This window comes from Euprymna scolopes, chromosome 1, assembly GCF_053919585.1.
Source record: "Euprymna scolopes isolate OS-2025 chromosome 1, ASM5391958v1, whole genome shotgun sequence".
NCBI lineage: Eukaryota > Metazoa > Mollusca > Cephalopoda > Sepiida > Sepiolidae > Euprymna > Euprymna scolopes.
The window spans coordinates 660,600-680,928 of NC_136482.1; the positions used below are offsets into that span (position 1 = coordinate 660,600).

The 20,329-nt window shown below is 35.4% G+C and overlaps 1 protein-coding gene across 4 annotated transcripts in view; it reads right to left on the bottom strand.

Moving 5' to 3' along the window:
* Nucleotides 1–811: 811 nt before the first annotated feature.
* LOC145293032 (E3 ubiquitin-protein ligase RNF166-like) overlaps nucleotides 812–20,329 on the bottom strand; it is a 56,355-nt gene continuing 36,837 nt past the window's right edge. For all 4 annotated transcript variants that reach the window (XM_080140358.1, XM_080141256.1, XM_080139747.1 and 1 more), the window contains exons 3-5: nucleotides 18,011–18,229; nucleotides 10,220–10,327; nucleotides 812–2,706 (exon numbers count right to left, since the gene is read on the bottom strand). In XM_080140358.1, the coding sequence (XP_079996484.1) occupies nucleotides 2,641–2,706; nucleotides 10,220–10,327; nucleotides 18,011–18,229 (393 nt within the window). In that variant the 3' untranslated portion in view covers nucleotides 812–2,640. The remainder of the gene's footprint in view (nucleotides 2,707–10,219; nucleotides 10,328–18,010; nucleotides 18,230–20,329) is intronic.

Sequence of the window (20,329 nt, forward strand, 5' to 3'; positions counted from 1 at the left end):
GTCAACAAAATAATCGTGGATTAGTTGGCAAGTTAAAAAAAAAACATTTAAAACTTATTCAGACAAGAAAAGAGTTGACATTAGGTGAGGATTATCTTGAGCTGGCTAGTTACTTGGCCAAAGCCCCTTGGAAGTTGTTTTAATCTTGGCCAATCTGTATTAGTTGTAGCAGTTTGTACACATTTATTTATTTAAAATCAGATCAGTTAGGTTTTATTAAAAGAAATAATCTAATGAGATAACGCATTAGTATTCACCTGAGAATATATTTTATAAATTCTTGTTATGTATAATGTAATTGTGTTTGTTTATGTATGTTCAGCTAAAAATTAAAAACTACAAAAAACATCTACAAAGTTGCTATTCTTGATTGATGTTGCTTCAAATGAATAATGTCTAAGATTAAACAATGAATGACAGGTTTTTTAGAGACAGGTAGGGGGGCGTTTTTTTTTCTGTAATTTTTAATGTTTTTATGTACTAATGTAGAAAGAAAATGCAGATTCATTCCTTGAGAGATCTACATAAAGGATGATTGTGTGTGTATGTGTCCAGAGAGAATAAAGAAGGGTTGAGATATAGAAGTTATAATAGAAATGTTGTACTTTTAGTATAATTACGGATTAACATCCCCACACCCACATAAGTCTTTTAAGCAATTACATGTGAACATCCTAAAAAAACTTAGTGGGAAGAATAATATAATTTAAATGGAATGGATCAGGTTCACATAAATACAACAAAATAATTCCCCATTACCATGTCAGTTTAGCATTTTAGAGCAGTTAATGATTGTTTTAAAAATAAAGAGATAAATCATGTATATTGCTTCTTTTTTTTTTTTTTGACGGAGGTTAGGGTTCACTTTAGTAGATTATGTATGGTTTTATGACTCAGCAACTTGGAATTAGTAGTAAAAACATTTGATTAACTAAACTAAAAAGTTAGAATGGCCTTGAAACTGGGGGATAATTTTATATTAAATTATATACAAAACTAATCTATTCTAATTTCTAAAATATAAATTTTCTTAATTACATCTAGAGGGAGGGGAAGAGGAGGAAAGGCAGAGAGAGAGAAGATTAGGAAGAGAGAGAAGATTAGGGGGAGAGGAAGAGAGAGAAGATTAGGGGGAGAGGAAGAGAGAGAAGATTAGGGGGAGAGGAAGAGAGAGAAGATTAGGGGGAGAGGAAGAGAGAGAAGATTAGGGGGAGAGGAAGAGAGAGAAGATTAGGGGGAGAGGAAGAGAGAGAAGATTAGGGGGAGAGGAAGAGAGAGAAGATTCAGGGGGAGAGGAAGAGAGAGAAGATTAGGGGGAGAGGAAGAGAGAGAAGATTAGGGGGAGAGGAAGAGAGAGAAGATTAGGGGGAGAGGAAGAGAGAGAAGATTAGGGGGAGAGGAAGAGAGAGAAGATTAGGGGGAGGGGGAGAGGAAGAGAGATTAGGGGAGAGGAAGAGAGATTAGGGGAGAGGAAGAAAGATTAGGGGAGAGGAAGAAAGATTAGGGGAGAGGAAGAAAGATTAGGGGAGAGGAAGAGAGATTAGGGGAGAGGAAGAGAAATTAGGGGAGAGGAAGAGAGATTAGGGGAGAGGAAGAGAGATTAGGGGAGAGGAAGAGAGAGAAGATTAGGGGAGAGGAAGAGAGAGAAGATTAGGGGAGAGGAAGAGAGAGAAGATTAGGGGAGAGGAAGAGAGAGAAGATTAGGGGAGAGGAAGAGAGAGAAGATTAGGGGAGAGGAAGAGAGAGAAGATTAGGGGAGAGGAAGAGAGAGAAGATTAGGGGAGAGGAAGAGAGAGAAGATTAGGGGAGAGGAAGAGAGAGAAGATTAGGGGAGAGGAAGAGAGAGAAGATTAGGGGAGAGGAAGAGAGAGAAGATTAGGGGAGAGGAAGAGAGAGTAGGGGAGAGGAAGAGAGAGTAGGGGAGAGGAAGAGAGAGTAGGGGAGAGGAAGAGAGAGTAGGGGAGAGGAAGAGAGAGTAGGGGAGAGGAAGAGAGAGTAGGGGAGAGGAAGAGAGAGAAGATTAGGGGAGAGGAAGAGAGAGAAGATTAGGGGAGAGGAAGAGAGAGAAGATTAGGGGAGAGGAAGAGAGAGAAAATTAGGGGAGAGGAAGAGAGAGAAAATTAGGGGAGAGGAAGAGAGAGAAGATTAGAGTAGAGGAAGAGAGAGAAGATTAGAGTAGAGGAAGAGAGAGAAGAAAAAGACACAGAATGCTAAGAGAAAAAAAGAAGTATTAATCTTCCATATAATCACATATAAATTGATCTCGTATCATATGCATCTCATTCCTTTAATATATTTTATGGGAAATCTTTCTCTTTTTGAAGTAAAGAAAAGTTTACAACTGTTTCATGGCCTTCAACCAGACATGGCAATCTCAAAACCTACAAAACTATTAATGAATGTATAGGTCAACACACCATCAGTGGATCTTTTAAATAGAATCTACACATATGTCCACGGCATTCCAAATTGCTAAAACAAAAGATGGCTTCATGCATTTCCAGTTGCAACTTTAGATGTGCTTGCTTGCTGGCTTGGTTGTATTTTTTTGCAATTTCTGTCATAAAGATGATCTTCCACAGGCACAAATAATCAGCTTCTGTATGCTGAACTTCAATGTATAGACTTTTATATTCAAAATCAATGGTCTTGTAGAGAAGCGGTTATCGCTGCCTGCATCATTTCATCTTCAGGTCTGGAGTAATCCTAAGAAAAAAAAAAAAGAAGATATCAACTGAATTAAATATTTTTTCTACCACAGGAGAACTTCTCTATTTAAATATAACAGTAGATGTCTCTGTCTATAGACTCTTAAATTACTGGTCATATAACACTGAAATAAACAGGAGATAGTAATCATACACCAAGGATGGTTTATAACAAGTAAAATCTTTGTTTGAATGAAAGAATAACACAGACATATATTGGCAAGTTGAAATGCAAAATGTTCATTTCAACTTGCCTACATTTTTTGCTTCTTTTTGTGCATGCTCAAATTCAATTAATTTCTTCAAATTAATTTAATATTAAATTTTTCTTACCTATCTCACAATAACTACATCAGTAGGAGATGCGACTGGAGTGTTAAATGTTTTGGTTTCGATTCTAGCTAATGACACTCAAGACATTTTTTTTTTCAACTTTGAAATCATTATTATATATTAGGCACAATATATTTAATAGACAATTGGCACTGTAATAATGAATATAAAATCTGCATGAATTAAAATATATTTAAGCAGATTTTAAGACCCAACAAAAAAACCCAAAAAAAAACAAACCATTAAACAAAAGACAAGGAAATGAAGGGAGGAGTAGAGATTAAAAAAAACACAAAAAAAAAAAAAAAAAAAAAAAAAACTACTTTGACGTCTTTTGCCAGAAACTTTTCAAAATAATCGTCGGCAATGAAGGGCAAAAAGAAGATCAGTCCTAAAAGCTTGTCAAGACATGGAGCTTCCCCAAGACGAGAGCCATTCATTTCAATTGGGGGCTGATGAGGTTAGAGTGCTTATAATGAAAAGAAAGAAGCTTAGTTTTAAAAGCATTAAAATTAACCAGACATTTTTTTTCTCATTGCACCAAGTTCTCAAGATTAGAAGAGAAAGAATCAAAGATCTTGATCGTTGTTGGCCTTTGAAGTGTTGCCTTAGATTGAGGTGTTGTCCGCATAAATGTCTATAAATATTCTAAGAATGTTATTTGGGAGGTCATTGATGAAGATCAAGAAGAGATGGAACCCTGAGAAATGCCAGCATTAATAGTATGAGCTTCTGATTTCTGCCCATCAACAACTACTCTTATAAGCCTATGAGAGAGAAAGGATTTAATAATTAAGAGAACATTTCCAGCTATGGAATAGCTAGAAATGTTGTGAAGTGTGACTTTTATGCCATCCCCTATCAAAAGCCTTTGATATGTCAAGAGCTATTGCTCTAGAAACAATGCTCTTGTTGAGAGTGTTACAATATTTTTGCACTATAATAGGGTATGATCTCGCACAGTCGGGAGATTCTATTTATAAACGATGCTGCTAGGAACTGACAAATCGAATTAATTCACGTTCTGCTACCAACCAATCAGAAACCAGAATTGCTCCATAAACATTAAACCTTCCTGTAGCAATTTCACATATATTTTCTTGGTGTCAACACGGGAAGAATCTTTTGCTCTGTGGTTTCCAACTCGAGAACTGTCTACTGCGAACCAGTCACCTCCCAGGACTTGTGTAGAACAACAAACCATCGGAAACTGTTCTGAAACTAAACCTGGCTTACACCGCTAGAGAGAGATTCACTAATCCTGTATGATATTATAGCACATCAGGTATAGATCTAGCAGAATGAAACCCATATTACAGGTCACTGAGGTTATTTCTGCTGAGGTGGTTGACCACTTCTCTATCACAGATTCCAGCAATTTACTCATGAAACACAAGAGACTGATTGGTCTGTATTGAGAGAGAGAGGACTGATCTCCAGAATTTTTAAATATGGGGAATATTGATGAGATTTTCCAGGGTGTTGGAAAGCATTTCTCATTAAGGCAATGTTTAAACAGCTTTGTAAGTATGAAGTTTCAGTTGAAGCTTTTTGAGCAATATGACTGGAATGTCATCAGGGCCAGTTGCTTTACTGGAATCAAGGTCTTTGATAAGCTTGGCAATATCACATACAAATATATAAGAATGTGATTTGGAAGATCATTGACGAAGATCAGGAAGAGAGTTGGGCCTAGGATGGAACCCTGTGGGATGCCTACATTTATACTATGAACTTTGAATTCTGTCCATCGACGACTACTATTTCTAGCTATTCCATAACTGGTAATCTTGTGAAGTAGACCTTTAGAAATGAAGTCCCTGTTCAGAGATTCACTAATCCTCTGTGATGTTAGTACATCAGCTGCAGATATAGCAGAATGGAAACCATATTGCATGTCACAAAGTAGGTTACTTCTGCAGAGTTGGTTGACCATTTCTCTACTACAGATTCCAGCAACTTACTCATGACACAGACTGATTGGTCTGTACTGAGAGGCAGATAACCTATCTCAAGAATTTTTAAATACAAGGCTGACTGATGAAGCTTTCCATGGTATTGGGAAGCATTTCTCCTTAAGGCAACATTTAAACAAATTTGTAAGTATGGAAGCTAGTTCCGGTTAAAGTTTTTTGAATACTATGATTGGATTGCTGTCAGGGCCAGTTGCTTTACTGGAATCAATGTCTTTGATAAGCTTGGCAACATCATGCACAGATATTTGTATGTCGCATAGTGTGCTTTCATTCACAGGAGGAAATACAGGGAGTAGGCAGCCATGGTCGCAAAGGGTAGAATTTGCTGCAAAGTTCTTGGCAAAAACTGATGAAATACCTCAGGTTCATCGATGATGGTTGGAGTAGAGGACATCTCTGTTCAGGACATTGTTATTCACCAAAACCGATGAGAACCAAGCCATTGCTCAGCTACTTTAAACTTAACGTGCAGAGCTTAGGAATCTCTCGCATTCTTTATTACTCTTTTACAGTGGTTGCTAGCAGTCCTAAATATGAACTTAGTTTCATAATATCTATTTCATTGAAAGCAATGGAAATAGTGGTTTCTGTGCGCAATGGCAGCAGCACATTCTGGAGTGAATCACAGCTGGCTTTTGCTGGAATTTATATATTATATGGAATTTATATATTTTATTTATATTGATAATTAACTATTCCCTCAGGTCAGATATTATAGAGGACACATTCTTTTTAAAAATGGAACGCAGAGGTATATTTAATATAAATGCTCAGAAGTTATTCCAATCAGCCATAGAGTATCCAAATACAGTACAATGGAAAGGTAAATCTGAAGACATTACATTTTGTTTTTATGTTAACTGAGATAACTGAGTGATCTGAAGATCTCAATAAGGATGAGCACAATTCTGAGCAAGTTGTAAGAAAAAGGTCAAAGAGACTTGCAAACTATCAGTGTCAAGCATATGGGTGAGTTCATGCACAATTTGTGTTCGTTCATAAGCAATCGAGAAATCATAACAGTACCTCCCCTCATTATCCATCTTGTTTGAGTGGGTCAGCCATTCAACATTGTGAATATTAAAGTCTCTACAGATGTGAATGTTAGCTGAGGGAGGAGCAGACAGAATGTAGTCAATTTTCTCAGAAATACTCTCAATGATAGTAACTCCGCTGTTATGGGGGTGATAGAGGACAGATATGAATGTGGTGCTGTGAGCCAGTGAACTGAAGTAAATATAGGGTAATTTAGGACCTTCTCTGGAGATGTCCCTACCACATGGAAAGCCATCTCTAATGTAGTCACATATTCCATGCCCATGACAATTTGGAGATCAGGTTTGGATGTTAGATTAGAATATCCTTTAATTACAAACTCATCTAGTGAAAGAGTCGGTCCAAATACCAGTTTCACCCAGGGAGAAGAAGTCTGGTTTGATCTCCTGTAATTGGATTTCAACCTCTGGAAGGTTGGAACAGGCCCCTGATGTTGGAGAGGGATACCTGGTAGTGAGGATCTATGTTAGGAGTTAGATGTCTGGGTTTAATCTTGGTTTGTTTGAGATTTTTCATTATCGATTATGGAGATTCTGAGTGTGTCTCTACATCAACCCTCTACACGCTTGTCTACATGTATATTCTGTCGAGGCCATGTCAGTCAGTTGGTGTCAGTTCATCTTGATCTCACAAAACTTTTCTGACTTGGTCTCAGCTACACTGTCTCCAACTGTAGTCCAAATCCAACTCAATTGGTTGTTGTCAACGGGACTGTCACTAACTGGACTGTCATTAAACACTCCGAACTAAACACCATCGTTAAGTCCAACTTTTGTTGTCAATCATTTCGATTGTCGCTTACTCATAGCTACTCCAATGTCATAAAACTAAATATATCACTATTCATTGTTCTGTCCCTCATTTGTCACACCTTTACCATAATCTAATATCAAGTTTCTGTTGTCCATCTTCCCAAACCTACTTTTGTCATTTCTATCTCATTCATACCACTTTATATCCTCAGTTGAACATAGTATCACAGTTGGTCATTGTGTTGTATTGTATCGTAGTCATCCCTCAGCAGAATCTTAAAGCTAGATGTCAGGTAGCTTACACTATTTTTGTGTAGCAAAACCTGCACTTGTCATTCCTGAGCACTTATCTTCTTAAAAGTATTGGTCATCATAGAGCCTCCTTATCTACATGTTATATATAAAGTAAAAGGTATTAGAAACGAAAGCTTATTTGAAAATACAGCATTTGAAATCAAAATAATTCTGCAAGAATGTTCTTGCCAACCTAATATGATTATTTATCTATACTTATTATACAAACTACGGCTTCCTTTCATCCAACTCATGTCACATGGAAGGTATATATATATATATATATATATATATATATATATATATACATACATACACACTAGCAGTTCAGCCCAGCTTTGCTCAGGCCCTATATACTGTTCATAACTATGTGCATATATATATATATATATATATATATATATATATATATATATATAGTTTATATATTAAAGTTTGACTCATGTCCAGGTAACCTATATCTAAAATTTCAAGTGTTTAAACCCAAAATTGGCAGAGGAGTTTGGTAGAGTCTGCAAAGGTTAACTTAACTGTGACCTCTTGCCATGTCTGAATACCCTTTATGTAAAATTTCAAATGTTTAGACCCAAAATTAGCTGAATAGTTTGCTAGAGACCGCAAAGGTAAAAATCTTTTGAACTTTGACTCATTGGTAGCCAAACTTTTGGCCAAAAACCGATTAAAAAGCTTGCCCTATGTCTGAATACATTTTATGTAAAATTTCAAATGTTTAGACCAAAAATTGACTGAGAGGTCAAATCTTTAACTTTGAGTCCAATTTTAACCCCTTAACATTTGTTTTGGGCTCAAATCAAATTAAAAAGTTTGATCCATGTCCAAGGAACCTACATCTAAAATTTTAAATGTTTAGACCCAAAATTGGGGGAGGAGTTTGGTAGAGTTTACAAAAGTCAAATTGTTGAACTTTGACCTGTTGACAGCCAAATTTCTGGCCGGAAACCAATTAAAAAGATTTTTTCAAATCTCAATACCCCTTATGTCAAATCTCGAATCTGTAGACTGAAAATTGACAGAGTAATTTGGTATGGAAATGTACACACACACACACACACACAATTTCACTTTTATAGATATATATGGGGGGAGGGAGATTCAAATTGTATTTGTTTGAAATCATTTCTTTTTGCTATAATCTTTTCAGAGTTCGAGCACACTTTGTACAAGTCTAGATTTTGCTATTCACCCCTTTGACTTCCACAGGCATCAAGTCCAAACCTCTGAGCACAAGACCCCCATCGGTCTGCTAATACATTGGATATTGAACTAATCTCTGCATACATCTATCTTGTTACGTCATTGACACCATGTGACCAAAGACAAATCGAATGATCCACCTGCATCACATTTTTTTGATTATGGTATGAAAACTAACATTTCTTTTCACCAAGTTAACATTTTGGGAACTATTTTATCTGTAAATACCTTTCATCTTGATAACATTCTGTTTCTATTTTTACAAATATCAATAATGATCATAATCGTTCAGCTAACTTGGCATTGCCCGGGCTAACTACATAAATTTTCATGAAGGGTAAACGATTTTATCCCTAGATATGACTAATTCCAATCCAACATTCTTATGTGATAGTCATAAAATGGGATAACAAAAAAACACTACATTTTATTTATGAATATGATAAGCCTCAGAAAGTGTTTGACCTGCCACGAGAGAAAACTATATTATATAGAAATTAAAAGATCTGATCTCCTGTAATTGGATTTCAACCTCTGGAAGGTTGGAACAGGCCCCTGATGTTGGAGAGGGACACCTGGTAGTGAGGATCTATGTTAGGAGTTAGATGTCTGGGTTTAATCTTGGTTTGTTTGAGATTTTTCATTATCGAGTATGGAGATTCTGAGTGTGTCTCTACATCAACCCTCTACACGCTTGTCTACATGTATATTCTGCCGAGGCCATGTCAGTCAGTTGGTATCAGTTCATCTTGATCTCACAAAGCTTTTCTGACATTTTATTTATGAATATGATAAGCCTCAGAAAGTGTTTGACCTGCCACGAGAGAAAACTATATTATATAGAAATTAAAAGAAAAAAGGATACTAGTTCAGTTTAATCAAGACATTAAAAAAATAAAATATTGAAATAAATTATATTGTATGTACCCAATATTAAGTTCTCAAAAAATTCACTTAATTTGATCAAAATTTTTTTTTCTTTTATACAGAGGAAAATCAAATTTTAATGAGTGATCGTATTCTGCCATCTTGCCTATTTCGCAGATGAGGAGAAGTGCCAAGGGAGATAACTCCACCGTTTAAAGTGTCAAAATTTGACAAGATTATTTTAAAACATGCATAGAAAAAATACCTAGATAAATATTTTAGGTTTTTTTTCACTTATTTTACAGAGTTTGTCCTTTTTTTTTAATCCCTTTTTCATTTTGTCCTTTGTTAATCCCTTTTTGTTTAATATGCACCCCCTCCCACCACCACACCTACAAAATAAGATAGCCAGGAGACAATCGATCTCATTAAAATTTGATTTTCTTCTGTTAAAAATCTATTTGATCAAATTAAGTGAAATTTTATTATGAGAACTTAATTCCATAACAGGTATGAACAATATAATTTTTGTTTCAATATTTTCATTTTTTAATGTCTTGATTGAACTAAGCAAGTACTGAAAAAAGATGGTTTTGAATTCCTCCTATATTAAAAAAAACAAACAAAAAAACAAAACAAATCTGTATGTATGTACCTACATTAAAATAGAAATATTATCTTCCAAAATTTACATAAATTGATCAAATAGTTTTATTTTTCTAAAGAAAATGATTTTAAGTGATCAATGGGAATTTGTAGGCATTACAACATAAATTTTGCAAGTTCGAATTCTCTTTTGTTTTCAACATGGCAGATAGAACAGCCATCCTTCTCTTACTCATAAAATTTGATTTTCTTATTAAAAAATAAAACTGCACTGATCAAATTTATGTGATTTTTGGAATATCTTCATTTAATCACAGTTAGATAGACAATACAGATTTTTCTTTTATTTTGTATTTTTAATATCGGGGGAATTCTGGACAAAAAACAAAAAATGTCTCATTTGTGTACTTACCACAAACATATCATATTCAAATCGATGTCTCAGGTCGAGATGATTTAAGAAATTGGCACTCACTCTGTTGGGATCACCCCATGGCATGGAAGCACAAATTGGACATACCTGAAATGAAGAACAGTTATATTTTACTTTGAAGTGATTTCCATGAAAACAATGTAGCCACTTAATGTAAAATTAAATTTCAAGATCAAAAACAATGAATGTTAGATGAACAGATTCCAACAAAAAAAAAAAAAAAAAAATTCTTTGTCAAAAAATATCATTCATGGAAGGTATTATGGGGTTAAATGGTAATAAGACGAAGGAACACAGGACTTTTAGGAACGAACATGTATTCACATATATTACAGGCAAAAGCAGGTTAAGCAATACCATTCCTCAACTGTAAGGCGTTTGCACATGACCTCCTTGGCCACGTGCCAATCTCTGACTGCCGGGCACCATTACTCATTACCGGAAGTGACGTTATGAGATAGTCCATTAATCCCATGGAGGAGCGTCTCCAACAGAGTATGAGGACTAAATAAGGGAAATGAGAGTTATGAGGCTGCTGAAAGTAAAATCATGGTTCACTTTCTGAGTAACAAATAAAAAAATTTTGATGAAAGAAAAATGGAACTTTTCAAAAAAGTTACATTTTAAAAAGGAACTGGAATTCAATAATAGGATTCACAGCATACAAATCTATTTTCTGAGAAATTTGCCATTGTACAGACAAGAAACATGTGCAATTACTTAGGATTCAGGGGTAATTCTTTTTTGGCATGCCAGCACGCCAAAAATTATGCCAATGTGGCAAATTTCATTCCATCATAAAAACTTTCTACAGAAAAAAACAAAAAAAACAATTTATTTTTACATTTTTATCTAGCGAATAAACATAAAATCATGTGATAAACCATGTTTATTATTTTTAAAATCCAACAATGGAGCTGAAGCCAATGTTTTCCATTGTAAAACAAAACTAATTTGTTTTGATAAATCTGTTTGATGTACCACTGAATTATTTTTTCTAAAAAAAAAAAAAAAAAATCAACAAAATTTATTTTTACCATGATCTTTATACATTTATCAAATGAATAAACATAATATGAAAAAACATGTTTATTATTTAAAAGGGGGGAAAAAAAAAAAAATCAAACGTTTAAGAAAAAAAAGAGCCAACTTCAACCCCATTGCATGATTTTGATTTTTTTTTTAAATAAATCTTTTTTTTTTATATATATATATTTTTATGCTTATTCGCTACATAAATGCCTAAACGTTCTTGTAAAAATAAACTTTATTCAATTTTAATCTTTAAAAAAAAAAAAAAAAAAAATAATAATAATTCAGCGGTACACCGCACACCCCTTATTTCTAGCAGTTGCATTTTTCAGCCCATAGGTTGTGATTTCCTTTTCCTTCTCTTTTGTATCTAAACCCCATCCTGAACAGGCATGTTAAGACCATATTTTTCATGACTTTCTTATACATGTCTTGTACATGTTGCCCATAATAAATTCAAGTTAGTGAGCACTATTTCTTTACTGTTCATCTATAAATGTTACTTTTCCAACATGATAAACAACATTCAACCACTCCACAACTACTTCATCCTCACACCAACCTTTCTCTACTTCTTGGGTCGTCAAAAGCTCATTTGATGGCCACAAACTTTTGACCATTACTTTGAGAACAGCAGTTGGCCTCAATTTTCTGTACAAATTGGAAGTGTATTTTTCTTCTTTTGTATTTTGTTAATAACACCTATTTTTAGATTATTTCTATAAAAATAAGTACCTGTATAGTTTTTAAATAAGACAAATACATAAACAGCAAAAAAAAAAAAAAAAAAAAAAAAAATGAAAAGGAACCAGCGTCAACATCAAAATGCAGCATTCCAACAAAAAACTTTTTTTTAAACTTTGAAGTCATCTATATATATAAAAGCGAAAATGTATGTATGTATGTATGTATGTACGCTTTTCCTCGATGTCCACAAAAGGCTTCTTTCAGAGAAGCGCTCGCTCGCTTCACAACTTCTTAAAACTTTTTATATCATCTATAAATTGTAATATTTCACACTTAACCACGGAGCTCACCTGTCTATTTGATTTTATTGACTTTCAAACGTTAATTATTCCACATTTCCCCGCATCGGCACACGTTACATTCGGTTTTCGGTATAAACAAAAAGCAAAACTCGACTCTAATAACAGGCCCAGAGCCAGTGAACGTTTGTCGACTTCGTCATATCAGACGGGGGAGCGGGTTTTTGAAAACAAACAAACCGATTTATTAACCTCATTAAAAACTGTCCCGCACAAAATGCTGACTGCTGAATACCTATCGCCGTCACGTCAATCAAAAACGCGCACCTGTTTTTTTTCACACTTTACTATTTTCCAACTGCACTTTGTTAAGGCTTTGTTTTTTTTTCACGGGCACCTGTTTTTTTTCACACACACCTACAAACACCCGGGTAACGCCGGATACCCCTCGCTAGTCTATATATATAAAAGCCAAAATGTGTGTATGTATGTATGTATGTATGTATGTATGTGTATTCGCTTTTTGTGTATGGCTACAAAAGGTTTTTTTGACCGTGATTCTCGACTTTTACAAGCTAGTTTTGAGATATTTTTTGATCGCCGCGTAGCGGGTTAAACAGAAACTGGCTTCCAGCGCAAAACTAAGTCAAACATCACGTGAGTTAACGTTCTACCACCTGTTAATTTCGCTTTATAAACGTCAACTTAACACACTTATCCATTCATCTATTCCTGTGGTCGAGATGGTTAGGTCGCAGGGTTTTTTTTCCCCATTTCCTTTCCACCTCTGCGTCAAAGGTTTGGAGTTCAAGCCTACCTTTCTACTAAAATTTTTTTTTTCTTTTTCTTTTACACCTCCAAACTCCCGGCCAACTTTAAACAGGGTTGTTTTGATCTACCTCCCCTCCCCAACACACACACACTTCCAAACACCTGGGCAACGCCAGGTACCCCCCCCCCCGCTAGTCTATATATACAAAAGCGAGAATATATGTTTGTATGTGTGTGTGTGTGTTTGTATGTCTCGCAAAAACTTTTGACACAGGTCACGGATTTTCACAAGATTGGTATCATTTTAAAGTTCGATCCTTCGCCCAACAAATATCGAAAAATTGGCCAAAGACATTAATTCCTTCACCCTAAAATCATCAGTTTTCTATAGGGAGGGGTCAGCAAAAACCGTCCTCACATGACAAGTTCGCTTCTACGCATACGCAAATGACGTCAGAATATGATTTAGTTTAAATATTAAAAAAAATGATCCAATTTTGTCGACGTCGTCTTAGATCAGTTGCTTAGAGGGCAGCCTCATTATTTAAAGGTTTTAGGTTTGAATCGTGGTGTGAGATGTCTTTTTTTTTTGGGGGGGGGGGTTAACTTTTAATATTGAAACAGGGTTATTTAAGCCATTTTTCACAAGTTTTTTTTGGTTTTTATTTTTCAGATTTTTTAAAGAAGCTTTAACATTGGTTTTTCTGTTTTCTTTTTCCGTCACAGTTGTGTTTTTTTTTTTCCGATTTTTACATTTAACATCATTCGTTTGCCTTATGTTAGTTTTTTTTGGTGTTTTTTTTTAATTTTTTAAGTTTTAAGATTTTTTATATTTAATATTTAAAAATATTTACTTCGCTTATTCTTTGTTTTTGATTGAATCAGCATTAAATAACCTTTTTTTTTTTTACATGGGGGATCACCACTTATCAAGGCCCAGAAGCCACTCGGAGATAAAGGTTATTGTGTGTACAATAATCAATGGGATAATATCGTAGTAATAGTTGGTATTGGAGATTTGATAAAGTGTCTTACTTAAGGGGGCGATTAATCAGGAATTTGTTAATGTTGGACTTGGAGACATCCAAGTTGTAGTCAGGTGGGAAGCAGGCAAACAGAAGAGAATTCCACTGGCGTGCACTTCTCAGAAAGAAGCTTTGTTCATGGAATCTATGTTTTGATTTAAGCACAGATAAAGAGTGGGGAAAATTAATGACAGTGGTTTTAGCTAAATGGGTGTTTATCATGAAAGATTGGCAAGAGAGTAACAATAGAGTGGAGCTCAGACGAGCACTTGCCATGGAAATAACAATAAAACAAAGACAGGCTTGCAACGTCTCTTCTGTGGGAGAGAGGTTGCAGGGAAGAGAAAAGGACATCCTCCACTAAGCCACAAAGTCTATTTTGTACTTTGTCAAGGTAGAATAGGCTGTTTTTAGAAGCTCCAGCCCAGATGTGGCAGCAATACTCCATCTTTGGACGTACTTGGCTTTTATAAAGATAGAGAATTGCATCAGTAGTGAGATATCCTCTGGAGGGGTAGAAGGATCCAACCACTTTCCCAGCGGCCCCGGGCAACAGACTTGATATACATGTTCCATTTCAGATCAGGAGTAAAGGTCAAACCCAGGAGCTTATCAAAACATGAAGCCTCCCCAAGATGAGAGCCATCCATTTCAATTGATGCTAGATGAGGAACAAAGCGTTGATGATGTAAAGATAGGAACTTGGTTTTAGATGCATTAGAAGTAACCAGCCACCTCTTCCTCCACTGTACGACACGCTCAAGTTCAGAGGAGAGAGAATCAGAGAGAGCTTTGTCATTTACGGCATTTGATGTGTTGCCATAGATGGTCATGTCATCAGCATAGATGTCAATGAATGATTTAAGTATGTGTTTTGGGAGATCATTGATGTAGATCAGGAAGAGAGTTGGGCCCAGAATGGACCCCTGGGGGACTCCAGCATTAATACTGTGAGCCTCTCATTGCTGCCCATCAACCACTACTCTTATGAGCCTATCAGAGAGAAATGATTTAATTATTGAGAAAAAATTTCCAGTTATACCATAGCTGAAAATCTTGTGAAGTAGGCCCTTATGCGATACCTTATTGAAAACCTTTGATACGTCAAGAACAATTGCCTTGAAAGGAAGCCTTTGTTGAGACATTCACTAATCCTATGGGATATAACTGTTAGCACATCAGCTGTAGATCTAGCAGAACAGAAACCATATTGTATGTCACTAAAGAGGTTATTTCTGCTGAGGTGGTTGACTACTTCTTTATTTAATATGGATTCCAGTAACTTCCAGAGACTTATTGGTCTGTACTGAGAGGAAGATGACTTATCACCTGAGTTCTTAAATACAGAGCATACTGATGAGGTTTTCCAGGGTGTTGGAAAGCACTTCTCCTTAAGGCAATGCTTAAACAGTTTTGTAAGTATGGGGGCAAGTTCTGGTCAAAGCTTTTTCAACACTATAATTGGAATGCCGTCTGGGCCAGTTACTTTACTGGAATCAAGGCTTTTGATTAGTTTGGCGACCTCATGCACAGATATTTGTATGTTGGACAGTGTGTTGTCTGCTGAAGGAGGAATTGATGAAGGAGTTGATGACCTTCATCACAGAGGGTAGAGTTAGCTGCTGCAAAGTTCTTGGCAAATAGTTTAGCCATGTCTGATGCTGATGAGATAACCTCAGGTCCATTGATGATGGTTGGGATAGAACGCACGCTTCTGTTCAGGATCCTGTTTGCTATTTGCCAAAACTGGAGGGAACCAAGTCGCTGCTCAGCTACTTTGAATTTGACGAACTGAGCATATAGCTCTCTTACATTTTTTATTACTCTTTTACAGTGGTTGCTGGCAGTGACTGCTGAAAAGGGTTGATATGCCGTAAAACAACCAACCAACCTTATCCAGGAGTAGCCTTCAGGCCTTGATAATTGGTAACTTCCAAATAAAAATAAGAAAAAAAAAACTATTATGTATAAAATAATTAATAAAAACAGTAGGTTCTCTACAGTGCAATATAGATTAAAATGTAATGTGGTCTAATTTACTGCACAGATAAACATAAAACTTCTACTATAGCAGTAATAAGTCAGTGCCAACTTAAAAATTCCTTTAAAACCTGATCAAGAAAATTGGACAGACTTTACCTGCCGGTTGTCTTTTACTGATTTTGAATATGAGAAAACAAATGTTGCTGGTGTTTAATATTTTTTAAAATTTGCTACCTATAAATACTTATTTACATAGAGTATTTTTTTAAATTTTTATTACATTTTCACCTCGAACAAGGCACATTGCCACTATGATGTAGGGGGCTACTATCAGGGACATAAGCTACAGGGGTACTATGTAGGGAGTTGGGCAGCAAGATGTCGGTTCACATTACACTTGAACTTCTGCATGTCAGTACAGTTTGGGAAGCAGGAACTCAGAAGGGAATTCCAAAGTCTAGTGGTTCTGGGGAAGAAACTACTGGAGTAGAAGGCTCTCTTACACCTAGGGATCTCCACTGTTAAGGGGTGAGATTTAGCTGCTTGTCGGAGGTATTTACGTTGAGGGGGTACAAGTGCTTGCAGTTCGTCGGAGCATTCACCATTAAAGTACTTGTAGAACAAGCAGAGGGATGCAACATTTTGTCGATAGGACAGAGGCTGAAGATTAGATGACAGTTCAGGACCTATCAAGTTGGTGACTTTCTTTTGAACCTTGTCTCGGAGTGAGAGACTTGTAGCAGATGCACCAGCCCAAATATGACAATACTCCATACATGGGCGAATGGTGGCCTTATCGATGTATAGGACACTTTCAGGCGTTAGTAGCTTTCTAGCATGGTAGAGAGAACCTACCTTCTTCGCAGTGGTCCTGGCAATGCTTTCAAAGTAATTCTTCCAACTCATTTTTCCTGTGAACGTTAGGCCGAGGAGTTTAAAATATGTACTTTCAGATAAAGAGTTTTTGGCCATTGATATTGGTGGTAGAGAAGGTTTCTTGCAACTATTGAAGAAAACGAGTTTAGTCTTGGCAGCATTGAATGTGACCATCCATTTTTGTCCTCATTCCACTACAGATTGAAGGTCATCCTCTAGGGTTTCTGCCATTTCTTTAGATATGTGTTCATTTGTTTTCCTGTCATGTCTGTTATAGAGTGTAGTATCATCAGCATATATACCCATCTCAGACAATTTTGTCAGGGAGGTCATTTATGAACATTAAGAATAATAGAGGTCCAAGGCTGGTCATAATAGAGGCCCAATATTGTACTTACTAATAGAATATTAGTAAATAGAGTCCTTGGTGAGTCCTTCCCAAGCATTGTTGCAGCTTTTCATTTCTTCTGGGAAATTAACATGTATATTTTTAGAGAGGAAGATAGATAAATATTAATTTTTTAAAATTAAAAATAAAGTCAAAAATAAATAGTAAAGAATACAAAATGCTCTATACCATGCATGAGGGAAGAACAGATGTATATAAATCTAAGACAATTGCAAATCATTAGAAAATGATTTCCAGAACATAATGGAATGGAGCCGCAAATGGATGGCAACATTTAATGCTAGTAAGACTAAGCTGCTCTTAAGAATTATAAGACCTCTCCAATCACCAATATCCATGACAACACCCTACCTGAGAATTCTTCCTTCAAACTCCTCAACCTGACATTCACGGGAATTATGAACTGGAATAAATACATTGAGGACATTGCGAAGATTGCTGCAAAGAAGGTGGACTCCTCTATCGAGCTAGAAAATTACTCACACTTTAGTATCCTGTACCTCTACAAGGCCACAATTCTCTGATGCATGAAGTAGTGTTGCCACAATAAATAAAAAATCTATTAAAACTTTAAGAAACTATAAAGAAAAGTAAAAAAAAAAAAAAATGTACAAAATGTATAAACACACGTAAATCAAAACAAAAGAAAAAGCAAAGTGTCTTTAAAAAGGAACAATTGTTTACTTACGACTTTTGCATTACTGTCTTTATGTTTAGTCAAACAATGTTGGACAAAGGACTCGCAAGCTAAATTAGCAAGTCCACAGTAGGGGCATTGAAAGGTTGATCTATTTGGTAGATCTTCTTTGGGAGATTGTGTCGTTGGAGCAATTGGCTTAAATTGTGGGTATTTTTTATCAACCTTGTTACATTCCAAGGAGTGTCGTTTCATCAGAGAAAGCGCCATCTGTCAAAAGTAAAAATAAAAAATAAAGTAAAATTAAATGTGGAAAAAAAAAAAAAAAAAAAAAAAAAAACTGATGAAAACAATTATTCAGTTGCTTTCTGGCATTTAGGGACCTCAACAATGAAGGGGTATGATTTTATGGCTAAACGGGTTTGTTGGGAATATGTATGTTGAAGGGGCATAAGTGCAACGAGTTTATCAGAACACATTCCATTAAAATAGTTGTGAAACAGGCACAGGGATACCATACTGCAGCGATGGGACAGGGGTTGGAGCTTAGTTAACTAAGTTGGACCTATTAGATTGGAGACTTTTTGGACCCTATCCAAGAGGGAGAGACTAGTGGTAGATGCATCAACAATACTCTATGCATGAGCGAATGGTGTCTTTGTAGAAGTACAGAATACTCTCAGGTGTGAGTAGTCTTCTAGCATGCTAGAGGGACCCACTTTGCAGCAGCCTTCATAACTGTCCTCAATGTATTGTTTGAAAACTTTTTAAATATTGTTTGTTTTATACAGTCAAAGCCAAATCGTGGCTTAGACAAAATCAGAAAAGTTTTAGATCTTGTAGAGTAGTGGCATTGTTGGTTAAGTAGAGACAGGAGATAACCATTTTGTTGCGTTGATCAGGTCTGTATTTACCCAACTTAAAAGGGTCACCATAGTTTGAAAAGAACAATGTCTTCTCTACAATAATTTAAATCTATAAATATTATGGCGCATGTTCTTTAGAATTGTCTAATGTATTCCTGCTTCCTTTGTTCCAGCTCGTTTGACTTATTGATCTAGTGGTTTTCACCAATCTGTTTTGATACCTCACTGTAATATGGCTTATTCCAGTAGCTTCTTTCCAAGAACTGCAAAATTGTAAACTGACTGTTTTTCTTCTTCCTATAACTTGGAGTTTTACAAAACATGTCATGATATTTATAGAAAAGACTGAGGTTAGCAACATCACGTCTGTGAGAAAAAAAAGGTTGCAGAGAAGAGTGAGGTCAATCAAATTACAGATACATTTCTGCACATTATCAAGAACATTTGACAAAGATTTACCAGTCCAAATATAAAAACAGTACTCCATCCATGATTTGATAGATTTATAGAGATAGAGAATTACTTCAAGTGTGAGAAAGTGTTTATAACTAGTAGAATACAGTAGCAAGAAAGAAAAATCTAAGTGACTAGTTGACCTAGTTTCAGTGTTGTTTTTGAAACAACTAACAGTAACAAATACAAAAATTAATTATACACCCACCCCTCCATTGCATTAATTTAGTCACAGGTGACCCCTATGTATCATAAACAGGTCACGGTTACACTGAATTTAATAACGTAAGGTTTGAAGGTGTATGGTTTCAAAAATGACATCTTAGACATACTCTTCAGCTCATCATAAGTAACTTTTACTTAAACATTTACGTTTCCTGCTTTTATTTACTAAGTTATTATTGGTTTCGTTTCTGTTTGCTATTTTCCGTTCTTTCACTTTTAAAAATAGAAAGTTTCTCATTTAAAACAGCCTTTTTTTTTTAAATTACTTTTCACAATAAAATTAATGTTAAACGGTTGTATAGGTCATAATACTAGATTTAAGCCTTTCTATCCTCGATCACAAATCCTCCTAGACTGTGGCAATACATTTATTACAAAACCAAGCAAAAACAAAGTAGTCTTTCTTTCAATGAACAACTACTCGTATTACTTGGATTCTTTAGACTACAGCAGGCACACACTTTTTTTTTTTATTATTATTTATCATGATACAAATATTTTTTTTTATATATATTATGTATATCTTATTAAGTGGATATGATTATTATTTGTACTCTTTCCTGTTTCTTTCTCTTCCCATCTTTTCCTTCCTTTCTTTTTTTTTTCCTCTATGGCTTTTTTCCTCCGTTTCTTTTTCTTATTTTGCTACAAACTTTACTCTCCCCTCTTCCTCACATATTAAAATGCTGTTATCTTTTTTCTTTATTTTGAAGGACATGTGATGTGACCTCGCGATAAATTTTTTTTTGTGTTTGTGAATCCTTGAATAATTTTCATTACAGATTAAACTTTTCAATAAGAATATCACCTGAAGATCTGGCAGACC